General features: G+C 43.8%; 3 protein-coding genes across 6 annotated transcripts; 1 reads left to right on the plus strand and 2 right to left on the minus strand.

Annotated features, from left to right (window-relative positions):
• Positions 1-622: 622 nt before the first annotated feature.
• Positions 623-22829, minus strand: LOC135396769 (dyslexia-associated protein KIAA0319-like protein). 4 transcript variants are annotated; one of them, XM_064627925.1, is made up of 22 exons: positions 22742-22829; positions 21370-21523; positions 20601-20909; positions 17133-17199; positions 16947-17007; positions 15345-15533; positions 14864-15005; positions 13521-13709; positions 13360-13452; positions 13131-13263; positions 11964-12028; positions 11713-11876; positions 11244-11503; positions 10700-10848; positions 9064-9215; positions 7370-7579; positions 6530-6624; positions 5527-5666; positions 4719-4841; positions 4550-4640; positions 2670-2764; positions 623-2600 (listed from the first exon to the last, which is right to left on the minus strand). In XM_064627925.1, the coding sequence occupies exons 2-22, from the start codon at positions 21458-21460 to the stop codon at positions 2446-2448; spliced, it is 2973 nt and encodes a 990-aa protein (XP_064483995.1). In that variant the 5' UTR covers positions 21461-21523; positions 22742-22829; the 3' UTR covers positions 623-2445. The 4 variants fall into 4 exon arrangements, with proteins under 4 accessions (XP_064483995.1, XP_064483994.1, XP_064483997.1 ...); XM_064627924.1 differs by lacking the exon at positions 22742-22829 and adding an exon at positions 22028-22093; XM_064627927.1 differs by lacking the exon at positions 22742-22829 and adding an exon at positions 21704-21867.
• On the plus strand, positions 22271-23302 carry LOC135396771 (tRNA N(3)-methylcytidine methyltransferase METTL6-like). Its single transcript, XM_064627930.1, has one exon. It carries the CDS (start codon positions 22396-22398, stop codon positions 23215-23217), a length of 822 nt encoding a protein of 273 aa, XP_064484000.1. The 5' UTR covers positions 22271-22395; the 3' UTR covers positions 23218-23302.
• On the minus strand, positions 22661-25029 carry LOC135396770 (lipoyl amidotransferase LIPT1, mitochondrial-like). The gene is made up of 4 exons (XM_064627929.1): positions 24509-25029; positions 24206-24313; positions 23846-24135; positions 22661-23679 (listed from the first exon to the last, which is right to left on the minus strand). The coding sequence occupies exons 1-4, from the start codon at positions 24974-24976 to the stop codon at positions 23391-23393; spliced, it is 1155 nt and encodes a 384-aa protein (XP_064483999.1). The 5' UTR covers positions 24977-25029; the 3' UTR covers positions 22661-23390.
• Between the last annotated feature and the right edge of the window lie 198 nt (positions 25030-25227).

The raw sequence follows: 25227 nt of genomic DNA on the forward strand, positions 1-25227 counted from the left end.
TCTGACAAATTTCGCTGGGAACATGCCTGGCTTTTTGGCTTATGAAGCAGAATTCCAAGATCACCAGCAAAAAAGATGTGTTCTAAAGATATTGCCCCGCGCTGCACACGCGCCCTTTCTAAGCCCAATCTCGATCAATCACTTCTAGGAAATTATTTATACAGCGAGCAGACTAGCATTTGTTGAAGCGACAGATACCTCTTCCAATGGGAAAGTGTAATCTGAAACGAACTATTTTGACAGATTTTGCACAAAGTCCTAAATTTGGTCTTCTGCTACTTGAACATCACTCACAACCTCCTTGTATTTAGAAAACCTAGTACTTTACTGCGCCGCAAACAATGCGGATCTACGTTGCACTTCATGAAAGGGCTGACATACTGCACACTTCCCTGGCATATCATACATTTATTTATTTATTTATTAGCTCAAGGCATAGCATTACAAAGGGGAGTAGTTACACATGGTTTACAATGATCTTATGAAAGTAATTAGGATTAACACAAAAGGCCGACGATGGAAGGCGGTTCCAATCCTTACTCGTACGTGGTACGAAACAACACCTGCACTGCAAAGCACGAATATTGTGTGCTTGAGCACCCAGTAGTAACGGTTTCCAGTATCCCAGTTATTATAACTTTATTGCCCAGGTCTGTACACATTTGTACACCACACTATAAGAAACAGCCATAGCATGATAACACTGTAGAGTTTCTGTAGCCATCTGCTGCAAAACTTCTGTAGACATTAAACGGCTAACAGCATTGCAGATTCCCTGTTCACAAATGAAGGACCTGCACTACTTGCTACACAAGAAATGCAGGGGCTAACATATGCAAAAGCACGCACTACTCGCAATGAAAATGACAACGTGGCACGACACATATGCAGTACAATTGCTTGTCACAGTGGCAAGGAACAACATTGGGCGATATTTTTGCCTGTCTGCATCACATACATTAGCTATCAGTTGAAACGAGGCTTACTATACAACCTTTGTACAAAAAAAAAACACACCTTGCTTTGCAGGCAACATGTTGCCAACAGAAGCCTAAATAGTATCTTTGGTCGTTTTCGTCGTCTTTGTTGAGTTAATCACTGATCTTGATGTTTACACTAAGCTATTTACAAAACCCCTAACCCTAAGACTTTTTACAGGATTTACATGATACTACAAGCAACACACAATATAAATTACCCCTCGAGGAAACAATTACGCACCTTACAGTTCAAGGGCAACACACATACACACTATCTTACAACTTGTTTCCGCATCTTGGCAAATAAATTAGTGTCTGCCCTATCCAAATGCCTTACTGTGCCTGCCGTTATAATGGACCGGAATGTCACAATGCTGTACATTCTCCAAAAATAATTCTTATTAATAGGCTACACCGTTCCTTCCTGTGAAAGGCTTCTCGCGACCTGCAAATCTTGTGGAGAATTCGAAGTTAGCTTTGAACCACCATTACACGCAGGGCTTATGTTCCTACCTTGATGAAATTATAAAAAATGTGAGACTATACGGACAGCGTTCAATCAGAATGTGAATTTGAATAAAACCTAAGTAATTAAAGGAAGAGCCATTATCCACAAGTTCAAATCAATATGATAGCCAAGAACTTGCAGTAGTCCACCTTTGACATAGAGGGTCTGCATTGAATAACTGATACAAGCTGATGAACCGGGAAACCTAACCTGCCCGCCCTTCAACACACTTGCATACGAAGGCAGTTGAAACAGTGCCTTGTAGCATGGCACTGTATCTTATAAACGTATATACACGTACTACTCCACCATAAACTCCACCAAATCATGCAAATGTTCTGCATAATTAGGGTTCTTCGTTTTCGGGTTAAACCCGATTTTTCACGATAGTTCCCCTCCCGAACAAGTTTTCATGAATTCGGGTAAAACCTCGATATCTACCCGAAATCCTTGCGGTCGGTGAAACTTGTCGTTATAGGTACACCATCGGAAAAGTGAATCATAATATCAGCAAAGAGAGTTATTTGTGACAACCTATTTGTCCTCCTTTTATAATCCCCTCCTTCAGGAGTCAAAGACAAGCTTTTGTGGATCTCGGGCAAGTGTTTGAATACCACGGTCATTCACCGCCCCAGTTCCGAGCGGAAATATAAAGATTCCTGTTTCTAGTCCCAGTATCACAGCAGTGGCTTGTTTCATATGCCTTTTGTTTCACCCAAAAATTCCCCCGATGACATATCAAGCAGAGGTCGTAGCGCCCGATTTCTCCCCGAATTCTCGTGTGTACATAGCACCCGATTTTTCCTCCCCGAATTTGAAAAATCGTAAAACCCGAAAACGAAGAACCCTATGTATCTTATAAACGTATCTACACGTACTACTCCACCAAATCATGCAAATGTTCTGCATGATATACCGACAACATATGGCACTACGATTTTCCTATACCCTTGGATCTCACGTGCGTATTCTACGTAGGGTGCTGTCACCGTTTGGAATGCTGTTCCTCGTACCATTCAGCGGCTTGACGGCAACCGAAGGCCTCGTACGCATCTCAAATGCTGTGTCAGAGTCTGAATCTGACACCATCAGGCTGCTTGTCTGTGCTTTGCCTAATAAATCGCATACAGCATATAAAAATGAGTAAGACATTTCATAGAATGTCCTTTTGGAGGAACTACCTTTTGGAATCAGGTCTACGCCATCCTTGTCAACCTCACGTGCGTCCCTAAGCAGCATGTAGTTGTTCTTTTTTCTCGGGCGCTGGAACTTCATCCTGCACAAGAAGAAGATATAAATGATAGTCTGAGCTTGTCCAGTGTTGTTTTCGCTCCCCGCTCAGTATGTGTGACAATCAACTAGCCCAACTTTCCACTCTGAGATAATTGCTAACAGTGTTGGGGTTTTTTTTGGTAACTTTTAACCTAACCCATTACTTTTGAGCTCCGGTAGCTTCTTGAGGAACTCGTTCCTTTCAAGGTAACTTTGTAACTTGTGAGGAGTTTCAAGTTTCTTTGTTCAGTTCTGGTGCACAAATAATGGGGGCAACAGCCATGTGCATGCAGGTTGCACATGCACAGCGCCTCCTTCATGTTGTACGGCGAACACTACAAACGAATTCTGTTTTAGCCATGTTTTAGCCATGTATTCGGAGAGTCAGGGGGTCTTCATTATAGCAGTGAGTAGTGTGTTTCTAATGGATGTGGGTACTGTGTGTCTCGATAACACACCACACTTCGCGTAGTTCTATGATATAAAGGGTGCATCACGAGAGGACGTCATTAAATTCCTAAAAATAGGTTTTACTTCACAAAATCATGAAACTACTTTGAATACACTCACACAGACTTTTGCCGCAGATTGAGACCATTTGCATTCGTGCTACATATTAATTAAGCTAATTTGCATAATTTATCTCGAAAAATCGTCAAGCATTTTTCTTCCTGAATTCTGAATCCTATGACTGTAACACTATTCCTATCAAAAGCACGTGTTTTTTCACAAGATATCTACAAAAATTTGACAGCCGAAAATCCGTCACTGGGCGAAGCATGCCCAGGTGAATTTTGTGTTTGCAAAACATTTGGCTCCGCCTTTATCGAGGCGAAGAGAAAAGAAGCGACACAATTTTATTCCGACCAAGGGCCTTGTTGCGCAGCCTGTCATTATCAGTGGCTGGCGGCTGATGACAGACACGTTGGCAAAGGCAAAAGGTGTGATTGTGGCATGGTTTCTTTTCTTCTTGCACAGGAGGAAGGGTATTTGGACGGAGTCAACAGTTCAGCAAACCTAAATATCAGCGAGTGCGCTTCACCCAGCAGCTGATTTTCGGATGTCAAATTTCTTCTCAAAGTCCACAAATGCAAACCACCACAATCTGTGGCAAAAGTCTGTAGTCCATGTAGTTTTAGAATTTTTCGAAGCAAAACCTATTTTTAGGAATTTAGTGACATCCTCTCGTGGAACACCCTGTTATGTGCTGAGGGTGGCAACTCATCCAACTTAAAATTCTGATGCTTGCTTCGTGCTCTGTTGAAGAACTTTATGAAGACAACGAAATCATGAAATGTCAGCCTAAGGAAGCACATAAAGGTATGGCTTTTCTATCCTATTGAAGATCGATATAATTTTGATGTATATGTCGTGCACTACCAATTGTGACATCAAGATGTGAACTAATTATACAAAGGTCAAGAACTAAAGAGTAACTTGAGCAATGAGTAACTCGTAACTTTTCCAAAGTAACATGGAAACTTTTAAATTTTGCGAGTTTATGACTGGCAGCTAAGATCCGGCAGTAACTACATCGATGTGAAGTGTGCGGAACTATTTTCGCAAGTTCACAAGGAGAAACGAAATTCACGTCCTACCGTTTCCTAACAGAAGCAACGAACAATCATTCCCGTCCTCAAAATGCCCTTGTTTCTTATTTTGTTTCAAAATACAAAAATTTGGGGCTTTCCGTAACCAAACTAAAAATCTGCATTTTCTGCAACACCCGTAATCTAGGACCCCTGGCAATAACCGCCGAAAAAATACGCAAATACAAAGCAACACATACTGTGAGCAGAAGCAGGCCAAGCCCCATATAGAAGCAGACAGCACAGTCAGAATCAGGAAGGAGACTATGATGACGTACAGGACACTCCAATCTGGTGAAAAACGTAACAGAGTTCCTCGCTCAAACAACTGCAATCAAATGTCAGAAAAGTATGAGGCAGAGGACATACCACAGTTGCTTTCTCTGTCCCCAAGGTAGGACCTGAAGAGGTCTTCCATCCAAAATGCCTCGCAGACGCACCGCTTGGTGTAGACATCGCATGAACCATGGGCCGAGCACTGGTTCTGGCAAACTGGTATGACAACAATAATTAAAGGGGCTCTAAAGAACAAAAATTTCTCCTTGGGAGGTAATGAAAGATTCCGTTACCTTGACACCAACACAAAAGGAATGGGAGTCTGATGGAAAGTAATTGTTCTGAGGCTGGAACGTACAAACAGACATACACAACACAAGCCTCAAGTTGCAACAGTTGAAGTATGGCAGTCATCGAAAAAATGCCAGATAGCGGCAGGACTTGAACCAGGCTTTTTTCGATGACTGCCATACTTCAACTGAACAGGAGTCACCCGTTGCATCACTCGTGATTTACACTTTCCCTCCCAGGGAGGCCGACAATGTGGGCTCTCATTGGTCTTCTCAAATGATCTGCCCAAACACTGCGGTAAATCGTTTTTGAGGAGACCAATCTGAGGCCTCTTCGCGCTATTACCGTTCTTGAGGAGGAGGAGAAAACCTTAAATCGCAGTTTCTTTTGCTCACAAATCACGAATGACACCACAGATGAGGCCCGTTCCTTTTGTGTTGGTGTAAAGGTAACAGAATCTTTAATTCTACAAAATAAATTTTTGCACTTTAGTTTCCCGTTTAGGCAAATCCCACCAACTGATGCAGCAGTTGTGAACAGCAAATGTACTTGTTGCATCTCTGTTCACGCTTTACTAGTATCAATGGACATTCAAATGAAGGTGTCTCACCCAATGTGTCAATGCGCAGAACTTCCCAGTCTAACAGGGCGCTGTGGGTGCGTAGTCGCTTTTTAAGCCTCGACACCACTGCCATTCCCCTGATCTGCTTAGGCGTTGCTCCACCCTCTGCCACAAACACAATCCTCACCCTAGACAGTGTAAATTGCAGCCGTTACCACATCAACTGACGTGTCAATACAAATAAACAACTCAAATAAATAAGCACCGACAACCCTGGCATGTAGAAGCAGTAACTGAATGATGTAAACATGAGTCCCACTCTTGAAGAATTAAAAAAAAAAAGAACAGTTGCTGTACATGACAGAAAGTAACTAGGCCGAGGCTAGTGCAAGTGCATAGGATGAACAACTGAGAGAGCATTGTACAACAACAAACATTTTATTACTGAAAACATGACCACCGCGTCGGTTTCGGGTTGTGTAACATGGCATGGGTGACAGCATGTCCAACAATATGGGGCTGTGAATATGTGGAATACATTGTTAGGAAACCTCCTTCAGCTCAATGCAAGCTTTCCCCTTTGGAAGTGATTCCAGCAATGTCAGGCTTACAGGATTATCTGCCTTGATCTCATCATCGCTGATGCTGCTTGATTCCCACTGAAGGTAATCTTGAATCAAAACTAAGACAACCTTGTCACTTTTCAGTTAACGTTTTGGACTGTAAGTTGGGGCTGCCGCTTTGTTCCAGATTTATGAAATGGTTTTTCACGTTTGAATGTCGACACCACTCATATTCTACTTCATTCAGCGCCTGATAAAATGCCAATATGCTAGACTCTTGGTGGACACAGACCTGTTCTCTCCTTGCAGGTGTATTATACGAAGAAACGAAAAGAATGAATCAATATAAAATATCTTAGTTTCAATTAATGTGAGCCCACTGTCCAGGGAAAAACATATTCAGTGATTAGAGCTTCTTGGATAAAATGGACTAAAGATCAGTGACCCAATGAGGGAACCCAACCTTAGGGAAAATGTTAAAAGCTTACCGCATTGTATCCTGTTGGTAGGAAAGATTTACGAGTGTCACAGATACAGGTTCACCATCATGAAGCAATAGCTCCAATTGTTTCAGCAGTGTATCCTAAAAGAAGCAACAAACAATTATTACTATCTGCAATTTGCGCACTACTGCTCCCTAAAAAAGTCGGAAAAGTTGTGGGTGCGCAAATTGCGTGGGAACATTACTAACTATGTATATTCAAACGACAGTATACTCCCAAAATTGAATAGTATACTGGTCATGTGGGCTCCTGTTGGAGCTGGTATTGATGTTTTCACTGGATTGCGCAAGCGCGAAGGTCTGCTGCACCTGCCAGGTGACCGGCAATGGTCGGCACAGTCGGGAAGCAAAATACCAGGTTCGCTACCGCTCACCCAATCGGTGAAACACAGCGAGAAACTACGACATTCCTGGAAGTTCCTGCCACGCGCACTGACAATCGAAAGCATGCTATGTTAGTCAGAATGCTTTGTCACATTTGTTGTAAGTTTATAGCGTGTCTGTCCAGTGTTTCTTTCGGCGCCTGTTTTGTAGTTCAAGTGACAGTATCGTCCGAACACAGGGTGCAAACCGGCACTGCTATTAATTGTGAAGCGGGTACACGCGTGGTAAAAATCGTGTGGTACGCAGATATTAATCGCCGCTGAGATCGCGAGAGGCGCTGGGCCAGATACCGTAGGTTGTTACCGGATTTTTTCTTTTCTCAGCATTTTTCATGCCAAACTAGGAGTGCGCAACTGATGCGCATAAGTACTGTACGTACTCCATTGAATCACAAAGGGTGTTGAGTAAAAGCATCATGGCATTATATTAAAATGCTACAAACCAGCTGCTCTTGAGTAAACGTCTGGACATCAACATTGAGGAGTAGCTCAACATGGTCGAGAAGATCTCGTGGTGGCTTTACAATGAGCGACGTTGTGTCTTTCCCCGACGCTCCTTGAGCATCCCACACGGTCAGAGTGAACATGTAGCGTCCGGGAATCAGGTCAGCCAGCCGGAGGGTTGAGGAGTAGCTCGAGTTCTCCAGCACCTTCTACTCGTACGGAGGGTCAAGGTTACAAAAAATTACAATTACAAAATTACATTAAAAATTTTACAAAAAGGTTACAAAATTACAACATTACAATGACATTACATTATATTACAAAAATTACAAGGTCAGAAATTACAAAAATTGGCTGTAAAGCTTGAAAGAATTAACCCACCAAACTACAAGGGGTGTTCAAGTCAAACCGGGACTTTCTGTCTCCTGAGTGTACAAATGGCTCGCGCTACTTCTTTTTCGTCATTTTCACACGCGACAGGCCTTCGCGTTCACCACGTGGTGGTCCAAAGTTTGTGCAAAACAGAAGACACGTGCTGGACAAGATGGCCGACAACAAGGTGAACGCGCACATCTAACAGCGAATTGTTATGAAGTTTAATTGTAATGAAGTTTCTCGTTAATGAAGGCGTAAAGTCATTTGAAATTCACAGAAGACCTCAGGCTCAGCAAAGCGTTTGAGTGGTGCAAACGGTTCCGAGACGGCCGTACATCAGTGCAGGACAGTCTCGGTCAGGGGGGCTCAGAGCCCAGTGTCAGAGTTCCTGAGAACATCCAACTTGTGGAGCGCCTGATCCTCAAGGACCGACGGATAACATGTGTCGAACTGGCTCGAACGACGGACCTTTCTGTGGGGACGTTGAACACTATCATTCATGAACACTTCCAGTTTCGGAAAGTTAGTGCCCGTTGCGTCCCGAGGCAGCTTTCCGTGTTTGACCGGCAGAGAAGACTGGAAATCTCCCCACAACTAAGGTACCGTTTCGACACTGAAGGACAGCCGTTCCTTGATCGAACCATCACGTGAGATGAAACGTGGGTGCACTATTTCACCCGAGTCTAAGCGCGCATCAAAACAGTGGAAGCATCCGAGCTCGCCAGCTCCCAAGAAGTTCCGAAGCACCCCGCCTGCGGGTAAGGTCATGGCCACGGTTTTCTGGGACAAGGCTGGCATTGTTCATGTTGATTTTCTGCCCAGTGGTACCACCATCAATAGTGCATATTACTGCCAGGTTCTCAGGGATGAGCATAAGGAACTGAAGCAAAAGTGGCCGGGCCTCATCACCAAAGGAGTCCTCCTACAGGACAATGCACGCCCGCATACCGCGCATCTCACGACACGCACCTTACAGGAACTTGGCGGGGAGTTGCTGCCACATCCCCCTTACAGTTCAGACCTCGCCCCCAGCGATTTCCATCACTTCGGGCCACTGAAGGCGTACCTTGGGGGCCGCCACTTCAGCTGCAACGATGAGGTCAAGAATGCGGTCCGATCATGGTTGCTACGCGCCGGTAAGGATTTCTACACTGCTGGCATCCAAGCCCTTGTGAAACGCTGGGTCAAGTGCATTAGTGCAGCTGGAGATAACGTTGAAAAGTAAAACTAATTTCTCGCCTGTAAGTTCATTTTACTTTTGCGAAACATGAAAAGTACTGGTTTGACTTGAACACTCCTCGTACAAAAGAAAACTCACCCCAGCAGCAAGGGATGAGGGGTCACGCGTCCAACGCCATGCAACTACCTCTACTTCATCTGTTGAGCCAGAGCCGTTGAGCCAGACAACATCTGCAGGGAGATAGATGGTCTTGTCTCCACCAGCATTAGCTTTTGGTGCAGCATTGCTGTCTAAAGGAGAAGAATGAAGACAGCTTGTTACATTAGATGGAACGTCTCATTTGTTATGTTCTTAGTACATTGTTAAAAAACTTGAATTGGACTTATCTCACTCTCTCTGCTGCTACATGGTAACTAGACATGTGGGAATGTCCAAATTTTTCAAATATACTGAAGCGAATAATTCAATATTTGATTCAATTTCTGAACGCAATGCAGAATTTTATATTCAAACTTTGAATTGAATCGGCATTTCTCTCAAACCTAACACATTCCCATAGTTCCAATGCTGCACACGTAAGGCCGAAAAGGGCACAAGAGAGGGCGTGAAATAAAGTGAGTGCTACTTCATATTCTGATCCGTACGAATATATCACACATACATCCTGTACACACGTTTATATCCATACATGGGCTGCATGTGTATCCGGTCCCGTTGTTAGGGGTGTGCGAATCAGAATATTTTAAGTCGGATCGAATATCGAATCAAATGGGGGAAAAAATTTCGAATATCGAATTGAATATCGAATATTCGTGCAAAATTTACAATATGTGACTTTCGCACTAGAAGTTTCCATTTTGTAGCCCATGGCTTTAGTGTAATTTTTCTGGCATTAACTGTCACAAGAGAGACATGCAATTCTTCTGTTTAAAGCCCCTACTCTTTAATTTTACATGAAAGTGCTTCCTGCTTTTCAGGTGAGCTTACACTTACTGGAGTACTGGAGTGGTTACCTTCATTTCAAAATTTTATGCCTGGCAGTAGCAGATTATACGGATGAGGCAGCAGTTGTTTTGGGCAACCACAGGACATTTGTGAAACTAACGAATTGGCATCCTTCCTCAGCTTCGCTATGAACACCTTTTAGTTTCTTTTTACTCGCCCTAGGAAGTTGCACTACTGAAATTTTAGACGTAAAGGACATCTTTAGGACACCCTTCTTGTTCGTGGGCTGTAGTCATTATTCAAGAGTCCTAACTTTTTAAAGGCAACCTCACAGACATCAAATCAAAGTCCCTCGTCGTGGGAGTGGCACCACCCCTTCCACAGAAGATGTCTACAAAACTAACTTTGGATAACGTTATCTTAAACTAAACACCGTCCCGCCTGCGTCGATCCTGCAGCAAGGGCAATTTCGTAAAGCAGGCTTCACCTCGTGCACGGAAGCATCAGGTGAAGCCCACTCTCGGGTTGTGTCGTTCATATTCGTGGAATAGTCGAAAATTCGAATATTGGATATTCGATTCGCGAATTGAATAGTTCGAGCGTTTGATATTCGATTCGAATTCGAGAATTCGAATATTCGCACAACCCTACCCGTTATACAACTATATTTGCTTCGTATTTGCTTTGCCTATGTATCTATTCGCTACATATTTGGTCCTGTTTTAAGATAATTATGTGCTTATGCCGAATGATAAGTATAACAACTTCAAATGCTAGACAATTGGCAGCAATATTCTGAAATACGATTCCTGTGAAACGCGTAACTTACTTTGAATTACTGTGACTGTGACATTATCGGTGCTCGTCAGGTTACTTGCATCAGTTACGTTCAGTTGGAATTTGTATTCACCAGGCACCAACCCAGAAACTTTGCATATGGCAGTCTTCTCCCCTTCTAGCTTGCTTGGCTTTGGCCCTCTGCAACACATCACAGAAGCACACCGGTGAACCAAACTGTTGGATGGTAACTTAGTGTCTCACAACTTGGCAGATCATCACTACCGTGCAACGTCATTGTCACCAACCAACCTTTCAGACTTTAAAAAAATTGCAGTATTTGTCGAGCAGATAAAATTTCAAGGGGTTAGAAGGGACACATTCGTTTTACAATGCCTGCATTTATGCTATCTTATTAATCCAGCAATTTTATAATCTAGTAATTTTATAACAACGCTCCAGTTATACACAGAATGATGATTTCTTTTCTAGCTACTAATCTGACTTACTCACTACTTGGAACCTGTGGTCATAAGAAATGAACCTGTTTAGACCTAACATTCCACTCTTTTTCTGAGACAGTTATTCGTACTCACGCTATCTGTCTCCACTGCCAAGCCACAATGCCGACGTCATCAGTACTACCACTACCGTCGAGAAAGACGGGCTTTTCGAGGGGCAGCGATAGTTTGACGTCTGGCCCTGCGTTGGCTGTTGGTGCACTATTTGACGCTGGCTTCACAAAAACGTGCACCTCAGCTTGGGATGTCTGGTCTGCTGTGTCTGTTACCTTCAGCACAAACTTGTATACACCAACTTCCATGTTTGACAGATGGAGGTATGGGCTTGTTGTGCCCTGCACACGTAAAGAAATGTGACACGTGTGAACGAATGCACTGTAGTGGCAGGCCGATTTCAAACACTCGGGGAAATTCCTCAATGGAGTCCACAGTAGCTTAGGTGGTGCTTCGAGGAATTTCCTGAATGTTCGGCTCACAGAGTCACATGCAAGTGATCGAGAATAACTGGACAGCGCACAACAATAACTTTCAACTTCATATCAACCTCCATATCAACACGTTGGTCCGAGGTGTCGGAACTTTTGGTCCACTCCCAGGCTTTGATGCCCTTGTCATCGGTGCTGAGGTTTCCGTTGAGGGTCACCTCGTTGTTTGGCATGTATATCACAATCTGCGTGCCTGCATTCGCCGTCGGTGGGTAGTCCACTTCTGCATTTCGCAAAATTACGTTACAATTACAATATAGAAGCCACTAGTTACTGGGCTGTCAATGATAGAGATCCGTGTATAACATACCTTTGAGAACAGTGACATTTCCATAAGTTGAATTTGACACACCATCAGAATCGGTCACAGTCAACCTAAAAACAAATTTCACTCAAGGCTCGTTCTAGTACAGTAGACTTCCGTTAATACGACTTCCGATAATTAGATTTTCCGCTTAATTCGATCGAATTCGAAGGTCTCGTCAAATGCCCGTATGCCCCTATTGATAAAAAAGTTCGTTATTTCGAACGTGAAATCAGTGCACATCGTGTAATTCGATCGTCGCCTGCACCGCACATACAAGATAAAGTTCGCCCTAAAGTTCAGGTGGCAGATCGGCAGACGACGATTGAACAGTACCGATCCATTCCGATAACCGCGAGTTTTTGTGCACCGAACGCTATCGTATTTGCGTACGTAAGCGATAGCGTTTGTGGCTCTGCGCACGCGCAAAACATAGAGCTTCGCGCATTGTGCAGAACCACCACGCATCTCTTGCGTACGCAAAGCCAATGGCGTAGATGCACTAAAACTCAATTCATTTGGTGGTGGTGGGTGGTGGTTCGTGCCGGGCGAGGAGGAAACGTCTCTTCCTCGTTTTTGCTTTCCGTTTATTGTTCTACGTTTCACCGGGCTTTCATTCGGAAACTGTTCGTGCAACAAGAGTCCAATACACAACGTGCGCTCGACGAGTTTCGAATTTCGATGACTTCGTGGAAGTGGACATCGTCGTCGTCAGACGTGTCCTGCCCGGGCAAGATGGCAGAAGCGAAACTGAAGACGATATCGCCGAGCGCATTCAGTGGGTCGGTGCGTGCACGCACGCACACTGCGAGCTTTCCGCGAAATCGTCTACAGTTTCGCTTCCGCCATCTTGCGCGGGCAGGACACGCCTGGCACCGATGTTGTAGCGCGAGAGAGAGCGCTCTATGTGCAATGTCTCGAGATGCGCGTTTCAAGCGTGAGCGACAGCAGAGGAATGTAGAGGTCAATGTCACCTTTGTGAGGTGACATTGACCTCTACAATTTTTCTGCCTATTCTTTAATTCGACCTTCGGATAATTCGATCAAATTTCGCGTTCCCCGTCAGGGTCGAATTAACGGAAGTTTACTGTACAACAGTTCACAATGCATTTGTCTAACATCACAGCAAAACTTGCGCAAAATGTCAGGCACATGACCCAAGGAAAGCCTTACTTGAACCTATAAAAGCCTACAATGAGGTCCTTCAACTGGAGCGTAGGCGTGTCATTGAGACGAGCATTGTAGCCAATCGGAATGGCTACAGCGTCCCAGTGATAGTGGGCTATTTTGTCATCGTCCGTGCTGACTGCAGAGAGCAGATTTCATTAAAAATTCCTCGCTCAGTCTGTAGTACAGAACATTTTTCTTATGGATAATGGGGTATTCTTTCGCAAATACTCACACGAGCCATCAAGCACAGTTTCGTTGCTAGGCAACTTCACTGTGACGTTGTTTGGCTGGATCACGGCCACCGGCGGCTTATTGGTACGCTTCGCTGCATCGCAAGTATAGTTTATGAGTATTCAGTGCTGCCAACTGGCCCAAAAAGAAAAATATACTTACGTGGCATTACCGTAACGTTGACTGTACTTTCCCCATACGAGTGCTTTCCTGTTACGGCGACACGGAATGTGTAAAGCCCTTCTCGTAGCTTTGACAACTTTAGTGTGCTCGTATTCTGATCCTGCATTACGCCAGTCTCCTCTCCTTCAGGATGAGACACCAATGTCCACTGGTACTGGTACTGTGTACCTGGAAGTCACACAATCAATCGGATGATATGCTCAAAGGCTGTTTGTGAACTCAATGCAAGAGACAGAGGAACACAATTTCTTGCCCTTCTACTTTCTTTGAAGGAGTTCATCGTAAACAAGAGAGACTGTGACAGCAGCATGGTCAGTGCCTCTACGGGACACACAGGTTTGGCCCGCACAAATAAATAGAGCCCGAAGTTTTAGGGTTTTATCCACTTCCTTCCCGAATCTGCACCCCGAATTGAACGTTGCCTCTTTAGGGCGAAACCCAATTTTGACCTGGCAAATTGCACTCACTGGGACGTCTGTAAGAATGCACTAACTTACTTGTTTGGCAGCAAATGCAGTTACATCACCGTTTGTACAAAACCACTACAGCTAGTTTGAGTAACTGAGCCAGATTTCTCCCTGAATTTAGCATACTGGAAGTTTTTTCATCCAAATTTGCATGAATTTAGAGCACATGTTTATTTACCCAATTTTTACCCCCTGAATTTAGAAAAAATATTTCCCAAAAACTTCAGGCTCTACAAATAAAGCACTAGTTGGAAACAGGCTTGCAACCAGAACAGTCCTTGGCTCATTCCTTCTTACGGCAATCTAACATGTGGTGACCCGAACGTTGCCTAAATGTTCCGCTGTCGCTTGCCCGTTCTGCTATGTCTATGCTATGCTTATGTCTATGGGCGACAACACTACACCTGCTGATCACTCTGCCGCTACACCCATCAGCGCTATCGTCATTAAGTTGTAACACAGGAATTGTGACCAGAAAACACTGCCACTGGGTTCGTTCAGGCCAAGGCCCAATTTCATATGTGTGGAATAACCTCCCAACAGATCAAATCCTACCACATTATGTCGGTACTACGTCAATGTTACGTCTTTCTCCATCCGCTGTTGAAGAAGTCTATGATATTATCGCCATCCCTCCTGTCGAAAGACCGTATGACCCCAATAAGTCTGCCCTTCCAAGAGAACAGTCTTTGGCTCATTCCTTCTTACGCCTATCCATCAAGACCATCATGAGAAACACGTGACCAGTTCGTACGCTGCAGCATGGCTATGCAGATGTAGTGCCCATAAGTCTCAACACTAGAAAAACTGTGGCCCTTAAGTTTCCTTGTAGTATTTACAACTGAAGTCCCAAACCTTTAGTTTCTTTGAAGACGTAGGCAGAGAGGATGACCTCATTTTCGGGAAGAAAAAGCACTCTGTTGTCACCAGCTGACACAACCAATGGGTAAGGAGTAGTGGTTGTTGGTGCAGCTGTTGTTGTGCTCGAAGTGGACACCTGAGGGACCAAAATATTAATGATAACTGCAGAGTGACTAAAACTAAAAACAGGCGCGCAATAGGAGTGCTGAATGCAAGTTTTTCGTGGTTATGTTTCTAAAAAATAATTCTAGTATTTTGGATTGTGTGAAAGGTAACCTGAAGCAACTAGCAAACTTACACAAATAATTTTGCATGCCTTCAAAAATTTCAATATATTTTTCGAGTATCAAGATGCACAATAAAAGTAGCTGATTGCAAAAATAGAAAAGCCTTCTGCTTGAAACAAACCGTATCCCTTCGAGCGTACAGCAAAACATTATCGTTATTCAAGGTCCTTTGACGCAATGCAATATACCTTGGTTGTGTTGTTGTTCTCCACAGCAATACAGCTCTTTGAGACAGGATCCCTAGTATATCCTCTAATGCAGTGGCAGACGCCGCTGCGCTTCTTTGGGTTTCTGGTCACGCATTCCTCATTCACGGGGCAATCCACTATGACCCCAAATTCACAAGAGCGACTAGATGCAGCCTCTCCAGCCTGAACCTGCAAGTAATATCTACATGATTGATATATTCAAACGATGTGTGATATAGTGGCTGAGTAGTATATCGACCTGCCAGTGGGAAATCACTGGATGCTCACTAATGTTACGACTCGCCATTTTCGCCTTCCTCCCACAACTCGGGAAGCCATCTTCCTCACTGCCCAAGAGCCCATTCATGAGGGACTAGGGGAGACAACGAGGTCAGCTTTCCTGGAACCACTGCCGACTCCGACCTGATTCCCAGGGACGTCGCCTATTTAAGCGAACGCTGTGACCCACTAAGAAGAGAACTCCTGTATACTTCTGTAAATACACTTTCTGTTTCGTTGAGCTCCTTGCCTCTGCCTACGTTCCTGCCCCAGGGTGTTGGGATCGGCCTCGCTACCATCTGGCGGTTCGCAACACTAAGCTGACAGTGGCACACGACACTATTTGTTGACAACTCACTATCACTTGTTGACAACTATTAAGTAAAATACATGCCTGGAAATTGTTAGCGAGAAGGTGTAGAGCATGTTGGCTGATACATTGAAACATGATGAGCATCAAGTTTCAATCTGGAAATTGTGTTGTGCATATGTCAGGAGCTAACAATCACCTACTCGTTCCCTTGGCTCTCAAACTTACCCTCTTAAGGCATGATGAAAGATGTATGCATAGGGCCTTCTGTTTTCAGGTTTTATACTTTTCTTTTAACTGGGCAGGGGGGAGGGGGGCTAAAAATCAGGTTTCATTCCAGGAGCCGTAAAACATTGTAAAATCGGGCGGTATCTGGTGTAAAAAAATATTTTCTGATCGGGGGAAAACAAAAAAAGAGCGCTTCTCGCATGTTAGATGAACACAAGATACGAAAGAGCCATGGTAAGGGTGCAGTGCCTAGCATTCTGCAGTGCCTGTATTGGTGGCTAAATTGACACTTCACCAAGTTAGTTTTGGGGGTTTTTTTAGGCTTTACCGAAAGTGACGATGGTGCAAATCGTGGGGTAAAAACGGGTTTTACCCTAAAACACAAGGCCCTATGTATACAGCACTAGGCATACAAGATAATTACAGAATACTAGCCTGCCAAGAACAATTTATTTTATTGCATTGGCCCACCATAATATGAGCTGTACCTGGACTGTTTCCAGGGCAGGACAGCCCGTGACAGCTCCTATAAGCAGCCACTGAAGCCAGGTGTCATGGCATAGTTGTGGGCAATTCAATCTCATAAACATTAAGATCAGTAATTCATATTGTATGCAAAGTTATCAGATGAAAGGAGAAAACTCTTTTGCAGGTTACACATACTGCAGACCTAATATCCATTGCAGACAAAATACACACTACATATTTTGCAATGACTTGTAAACGTCCCTTTTGCAGTCACATATCATACCACTTCTAATAACAGGAATGAGTAGACAACTCACACTGGGAGTATAAGTATTCGTTTCGTTGCTTCCGTAGACACTTTCATCTGATAAGGGCCTCCTGTTGCAATACAGAGGAAGCACATTAAAGAAGTAAGAACGTTACATTTAAAGAGAGAACATTCTGCAGATCAAACACTCTCCAATTGAATGTGAATCTGAAGCTGAATTAAATTCAACACTCACTCATCTTCTTTGGAGGAAGACATCAACGGTGACGTCCAATCTTCCGAACCATCATGTAGCGTTTTATCTGTAGGAAGAAAATGAGATTGTGCAAAATTGCTTTCACAACTAGGGCGATTTACACTGCAACAGCAGAACGTCATTATAGATAACCCTGGTGCCGAATACTGGTGCAAAGTTTTGTGGGCACTAAGAAATTCAATATTCATGTCAATACGTATACCTTGCCTATGCTCACTAAGAATGTACACCATTTGTGTTTGACAGGCGAGCACTATGAAACATAAAGCGACAATATACGGGGTGGGTTCTCTAAAAGGTCAGTCACATTTTCGCACGTGATGCTAGATCTACTTGACGGACAGGCTTCCGCTACCACACAGTAAATAATTTGTGTCAGAGAAACGTACGAAAAAAAATCAAGGTTGCCATGCACCGCGTAACAAAATAAATACGACTACGGAAACTTTCGTCTTCGTGCATTGCGTATGCGCTATACTGACAGGCGGAGACGAAAGTTTGCATGGTTGTATTTATTTTGTTACACAGTGCTTGGTAACCACATTTTTTTTCCGTAGGTGTCTCTGGCACGAATTCTTTGCTCTGAGGCAGCGGAAGTCTGTGTGTCAGCGAGGTATCGTGTCAAAACAGTATCACGTCATGCACGAAAATGGGGCTGACCTTGTAGAGCACCCACCCTGTACATAGGTAAAACACTGCGTACATTACGTGTCTAGCCAAGAAACCCATAACTGCAACTATGGCATTTTTAATAGTAAAAAATGTTTTCTGTCCTTAAACAGTTCACTATAATGATGCTCTTCTGTTTTACTGCTCAAAGAATTTTAACAACAGGGTATAGCAGTCAGCAATGGATGATATCGTGCCTTTAAAAAACCTCATCAATGATGTGGAACCAAGCATCAAAGAGAAAAAAGGTCTTTGAAGAGCCAACTAAACCGGGTGTCGAAAGAAAATGCAAAGGCCAAACTATGGAGACTGCACACTGAACAAAACCACTCTTGCAATGGACAGAGTTTAACCAAGGTCAATATGATTCCTGAAACTTCCAAAAGGATGGAAGTGGAACTGGAACCAAGGCGACAGTTACTTGAAAACAAGTAGCAGAAGCGGAACTGATGCAGAATCGTTACCTTCCCAGGGTGTTTACCAAGACTAGACTTCCAATTTCAGGTCCTGTGACCTTTCTTTTCCTTACATACTATACGAGATATGGAAACACAAAAATGTCTCTGGAGTGTGCAAGTTGCAACAACCATACTGACTACTGTACTGATTTCTGCTTCCATTACCTCAGACCAATTTATTTTTTTCTGGTATAAGTGTTCATTAACATTCTTTCACTTTTTCGACACAGCAAGTAACCACTGTCAGCAAATACGTCATTTGTAAACTTTAGGAGGTAACATATTTTGACTATCCTTGCATTTGCTGACCGAGAGCAATGCCGGCCAATAGGAGGACGCGGAGGGCAGGCACTTCCCAAGCCGCTGCTCTCGCTTAAGAGATGGCACAGCGTTACTGTTGTTTCGCGTGCTGCATCAGGAAGGCTAACCTTCCCTACCCCATAACAACAACAACAACAACAACAACAACAAGGCTTCTGCCATGGCACACCCATCTAACCGAAGGCTTCGCCGTCCGTCAACATGGGAACAAGGCCAAGCGGGAGTCGCGTGTACGCCTGTTAATGGACGACGAATGAGTTAGTTAGATTGGTGCGCCATGGCAGAAGCCTTGCGACCTTGACGTCTTGACGACGCCTTGAGGTTTAGCATCATGGACATTACCAATATAAGAATACAAATGGGAAGGTGCTGTGGTTGGTGTGTGGCAGACACAAGTAATATTTTCTTGAGACTCAGGCAAAACAGCAATAACACGAAATATGCTGTCGTCTACATGATCTGCGTCGTTTTTGCTTGACTCATACTGTCCTCAACATTTCTATCTGTAGAACACGACTCTGTGTATTACTGTCACGGTTGTAGATAATGACTAACGTGATAAGACTTGAAATGCTAGACACGGGGTGCTTCAACCTCACACATGTACAAAACACACATGTTGTGAGACAGAATCAGCACTCTCATCATCACAATCTTTGGGGTGCAAGCATCTGAGCCCTTAGGAATGGCATCATGTTCACTACCATTTTTCCCATAGCAGTACCTCTTGCTACGTCTCACTTCTACTGTCACACTTCATACATAACAATATTCACAAAGGAGGTTTTGTATTTGATTATTTTGCTATCCTTTTCCTAAAAATTCCCTTCATACATTCCTACACACCCAAGGAATATACGCATAACAATGTGCATGATTATGACAGCCAATATTTTTTGCATACATTCTCCATTAATTTCACTGCCTATATTGGAGTAGCAGGTTATATGTAGAGCCTGAAGTTTTAGGGTGTAATCCGATTCTTCCCCGAATTCACACCCCGAATTGAAGGTTGCCTCTTTAGGGTGAAACCCGATTGTTACCCGGCAAATTGCCCTCACTGAAACATCTGTAGGAATGCACATTAGCTTATTTGGCAGCAAATGCAATTACATCACTGTTTGTACCAAACCAGTACAGTTTGTTTGAGTCATAGAGCCCGATTTCTCCCCGAATTTAGCGTACTGGAAGTTTTCCACCCGAATTTGCATGAATTTCAAGCACTTGCTTATTTACCTGATTTTTACCCCCAAATTTAAAAATAACAAAGATGGTTAAGAGCATCAACTGTTTACTACGTATACATTAAAAACAAGACTTTCGTGCAGTAGGCTGCACTTCTTCAGGTTTGAGGAGGAGTTCTTCAGTTTGAGGCGACTCGCCTGTATGTCTGTCTGACCTTGTCCAGCCACTTCCTATTGATTGCATTTTGTTTTTCATTTTTGTTGATATTTGTATTGCGTTTGTAGTTCTCTTCACCCTTACAGTTTTTCTCTTGTACCATGTGACTTGGTTTTTTATATATGCTTCACCACTTGTAACAGGTCCTCAAACCTGAAGAAGTGCAGCCTACTGCACGAAAGTCTTGTTTTTAATGTGTACATAGTAAACAGTTGATGCTCTTAACCGTCTTTGTTATTTTTGATTCTGCATCGCCGGAAACTTGTACATTGTTTTTTCTTCACGTTCTACGATGCCCCCAAATTTAGAAAAAAATATTTCCCGAAAACTTCAGGGTCTAGTTATATGTACTCCAGTTACTACAGCAATATGTGGAAAATTTTGCAACACATCCACAAAACAGCAGCGGAGGCTGTGCCTTCTAAAGGGCTCGAAAGAAAAAAAGAAAAAAAGGCTGCCCTGGAAGCGGAATACAGACATCAACTGTCTCCGACATATTCCTGGAAATTGTTTTGTCAAAATTGGTTCATCTGCTTGGTAGACACCCTGTCTGCTGCACGGCCAATACACAGACAGCAAAGGTCCGAAGGCAACTTACAAACAGGACGAACGACAACCATGAAGGAAGCATTGAACTTTGCCCCACTGCGCAGATGTGGACGGCACAGTGCTGCAGAATGGCACTTGACTAAAAAACAAGTTGTGCCGTGCAGAAATGCCACGTGACAATTGCCACCCGCTGCGCAGCAAGCCTGCGTGCATGCCGGAAGCGTTGCGGCTTCCGGAACCTTGGTGAAGACCCCGGCAGTTGCATTGCCCCAGGGCACGGCGTGCCGGAGCAGTTTTAAGTCCGGAAAAAGGGAGTCCGGACAGAACGCATCGTCTTCCAGCGGAAGGAGGTCGTCTGCTATTAAAATAGGATGGCAGCATGAGCCTACAGTAACTAATACATTTTGATGTGCTGTTTTCAAAAGCCAGGGGCAGGGAAAGCCAGTGAAAGCCAGCCAGGGAATGGTGCTACATGTAAAATCTCTGTATTTCTAAGAGAGAAAGTTAAAGTGTCTTCCTCAGTTCTTATTTCCACTCAAGAATGTTGCTAGTCGTAAAAATACAAAGAGTGACAGATTTGAATGCACGGGACACTTTAAATGAGAGCGGTTTTGTAACCCGAAAGTGGACAAGGTGAGATGGCTCACATCCCCAACAGGCAAGCTCACACGACAATCAACCAGTGTTTCAATTCGTCAACATGCTCGGTGCAATACAGGTGCACGCCTTCTCTTGGTACGTGAATGGGTTTTGAAAGTTCGAACGAAAGTTTTTGGACGTGCCTTATCGGAGCCGATGGAAAAGGACAAACTACTTACTGCTAAAAACGTAGGGAACGCAGAGGCTCGCGCATAATGCGACTGTCAAAGCCAATTTCGGAAGTGACATCGCTACTTCTTTGTGAAGCATGTCACAAGGCTAGAAAACTTCGGCTGACTGGCTTCATACCTGTGAAGGGGCACACCGCAGCGCCTGGAAACAGAATGACGTGGAGATTAGATTGATAACACAACGTGACCCTCGTAGATCTATCAGATGATGTAATGAGCTGTAGAATTTAAATGAAGCATAATTGGAAACCATTACAGGTGGCAGAATCTCGTCTACCGGGAAGGGAGATATTGTAAGCATATTTCACCAGTCATTACTTACACGGTAGGAGATATTACTTATGCAAAGGGTCAACGCTTGTGTGTCAAGGCTACAAGAGTAACCACAACTTTTTATTTTATTTACAGCAGGCCGGCACTTTTGAGGAAATTGCTCAACCCTCGCAAATGCGATGATTATTTATCGCGTGAACACAAACAGATTGTCGGCTGCTTCCGAATATTGCAGCTGGCACTTGATCGCGCGCGTGAGGTAAACAAGCATTTTCTGGCTTCTGCGTTCTAAGTGTATGTGGACGTGCGCGCTTGTTTGTGGAAGTGCACGTCTTGAAATTTTAAAATAAACACACACACTGAAGAAACTCACGCGACATCTGAAGCCTCAACTCCTCTAAACCATTCCGCAGCGAAGTGTGCGAAACGAACAAAACAAAAGTATGTAGATGTTAATGACGATGCGAATGCGGCAATATCTAGAAACGTGGATGCGTACAAAAAAAACAAAACTAATGCGGTTCATGTTAATATTTCCAACTGGAGAAGAAAAGCGATTCGTGGTTGTTTATTTTTTTTTTGTTCCTGAATAGCGCTGAGCAACGAGATCACGCCGAACTATCCGAACTGGCTCAGTCGCAGACGACATTTTTAGGGCACGTACGTATAAACCTTATCACGTGTGCGGCGGGTAGCGTTTACCTTGGATAACTAGCGATAACGGTAACTTCGGTGACAGTAATGGATAACGATAAAATCAGGGAACAATACGGCCACTATGCCAGACGTCTTACAGAATCCGAAGTGGAAAAACTGGCAAACGACACTGTCAGGCTCTCTCCCTTCAAGTGCAACAAACTTGAACTCGAGGCACGGAAACACTGGGACCTCTTCTACAAACGCAACGAAACTCGTTTCTTCAAAGATCGTCACTGGACGAAACGAGAATTCGAAGAACTCATCTGTGACACGCAAAGTGACAATAGCAGACCCGTTTTGCTCGAAGTCGGATGCGGTGTTGGCAACTTTATTGTCCCCTTAATAGAAGAGAACTGTGCATTTTACATCTACGCCTGCGATTTCTCACCTAGAGCCGTAGAGTTCGTTCAGTCAAATCCACTCTTCACTGAGGATGTAGGAAAGGCCTTTCAATGTGACATCACACAAGATAGGCTCTCAGACACCATACCAGAAGGCAGTGTTGACATTGCGACTATGATCTTTGTACTTTCTGCTGTCCATCCCGATAAGATGGGTCAGAGCTTAGAAAACGTGCTTAAAGTACTAAGACCGGGTGGTTTATTGCTATTCAGAGACTATGGCCTCTACGACCAAGCCATGCTAAGATTTGGTCCCGGACACAAAATAGGGGAAAACTTCTATGTCAGACAGGATGGGACTAGAGCATTCTATTTTTCTGAGGAACACTTAATGGAGCTGTTTGTCCAGGCTGGATATCTCGTCGAATCCAGCAGCTACGTCACTCGTGAAACGGTTAACAAGAAGGAAGGAATCTGTGTTCCTCGTATTTTTGTGCAGGGGAAGTTCAGAAGGCCATCCTGACTCGGCTGAAAGCATTTGAGTGATAGTTAAAAATATATCTGTAAATAACTGTATATTTTCATCCTAATAAAATATTAACTCTGTATAGAGCTACTCATAATCGCATCTGAAAATTTGTTCAGACTACAATGAATTACTAATGAGGTTATCATGGTTCTTCCCTGGTGAGAATATCACCTGCAGGCATTTCCCACAACAGCACAAACACTATTACCCACAAATTTAAGTAGTTCTGCAGTATCTTCGTTTTCTTCCTCAACCGACTCGAAGGACGCCAGTTGTGAAAAGACCGTCCTAATGTCATCTTGACGAAATCGTACACCTCCTAAACACTTCTTAATGGTACATTCCAAAGATCGGTTCCGCAAATGTGGTGTAAACCTCACGTCTTCCAATTTGCCATGGTATGCAGTCAGAGATATTTTTAGGACGGCGTGGTAAAAACTGTCTCCAATGTCCACTCTGGAAAATTAAAAGAAAATGCGAACAGGAATAAATAATGCAATCCACAATACTGTGTGTAAGTATTCGAGCACCACTTTATAAATTTCACTATCAGTACAGCCAGGTAAAAAAAATCCCTGTGAAATAATTTATATTGGTAAATTTGATTGACTCTGTAACTTACCCTGAATACAGACTTGGCGGCATGTGAAATGAATCATATGCCGTAAATCGTGGGGTCATTCCGAACACCCAGTCCCAGCTCATGAGGTGTTGCTTCGTAGCTTCAATTTCAGAGAACTGGTTTTTACTAGGTTCCAATGCCAGTTGCGAGTCTGTCCCAGTAGAAAAGTACTCATTGTACGCCTGTCCAACTGTCTCAGCGAGGTCTTCTAATGTCATGTGTGGGCAGATCTCCTTCAGATTTCGTACTGATGCCCGTACACTGGTTGTTGCTTTGCTCTCAAAGTTTTTCTGCATAGAAGTTACTAAAATTTAAACTGAGGTGGCAGTGATACTGGATTCTGTATGTTCACAAACTTACAAATATTGGTTCGAGAACTTGATGCAGGACAGTGGTGTTAACATCGACAAGAACAGTGCAGTGGTGGTACGCTGTGTTGTGGCTAATTTTTGCAGCTGTTCCTGATATCTGAAAAAAGATTAAGTATAACTTTTAAAAAAACATTCCATTTGCACGTGTTGCGCACAGAAGCAGGTTCTAAAGGTCGAAATGTTGGAAGCTGAAGGGAGAGCTCACGGCAGCCCTAAGGATATCAAATGCACTGTTGTACTCAAGAAAAAACGCAGATACCAGTGTCGTCTGCGATTCTTGCAGACATCGTACCTTGAAAGTATCTTGTACCAAAATGTCATCCCTATCTGAAATCTCAGCTCTAACTTTCCAACAAGTCTGCAGCGCGTCGCAGATTATCCTGAGGTTATTTTTGCGATTGTAGTCCGCCTTATGTCCCATGAAGCAACAGTTCAAGTTCCCCAAATCGTGATACACTGTTCCACCACCGCTATTCCTCCTCGCCAGATTGACGCCAAGGTCTGCGGCGTTCTTGACACTACATTCGATCCACGGATTCTGATGCCTGCCGATAACCACGGCAGGCTCGTTCCACCACATGAGAAGCAGTCCTGGAGATCCCGGTGTAAATTCGACGTGTTCGTACAACCACTGTTCCAAAGCTAAGTTTTCAAAGATGCACCTCGACTGGGACACCAGCACGTGATTGTTGACACCGAAAGGGAAGGAACCTAGTGGAACTTGAGCTACTTTTGCGAGCAATGTTTTGAACAAATGCATGGTGTTACCTAGAAGATTGCAACAGCACTGTTCACGTGGGCTACAGTTGTAAACAAACGACGAGAGTATAACTTACAACCGGATATCAAATGTAGCCAAACATCAGGGTCACTCGTTGTGCTGTGTTCCCTCTGCACCAGCTATGCCGGTGCAAACAAATGCATGCAGTCCTTTGTGGCGCAAACTAAGCGGAGCGTGGTAACTGCACTACAAATGTGGGTGAGTAGGATACTTCCGGCTTCTGGTATGAG

Source organism: Ornithodoros turicata, chromosome 6 (assembly GCF_037126465.1).
Source record: "Ornithodoros turicata isolate Travis chromosome 6, ASM3712646v1, whole genome shotgun sequence".
Lineage (NCBI taxonomy): Eukaryota > Metazoa > Arthropoda > Arachnida > Ixodida > Argasidae > Ornithodoros > Ornithodoros turicata.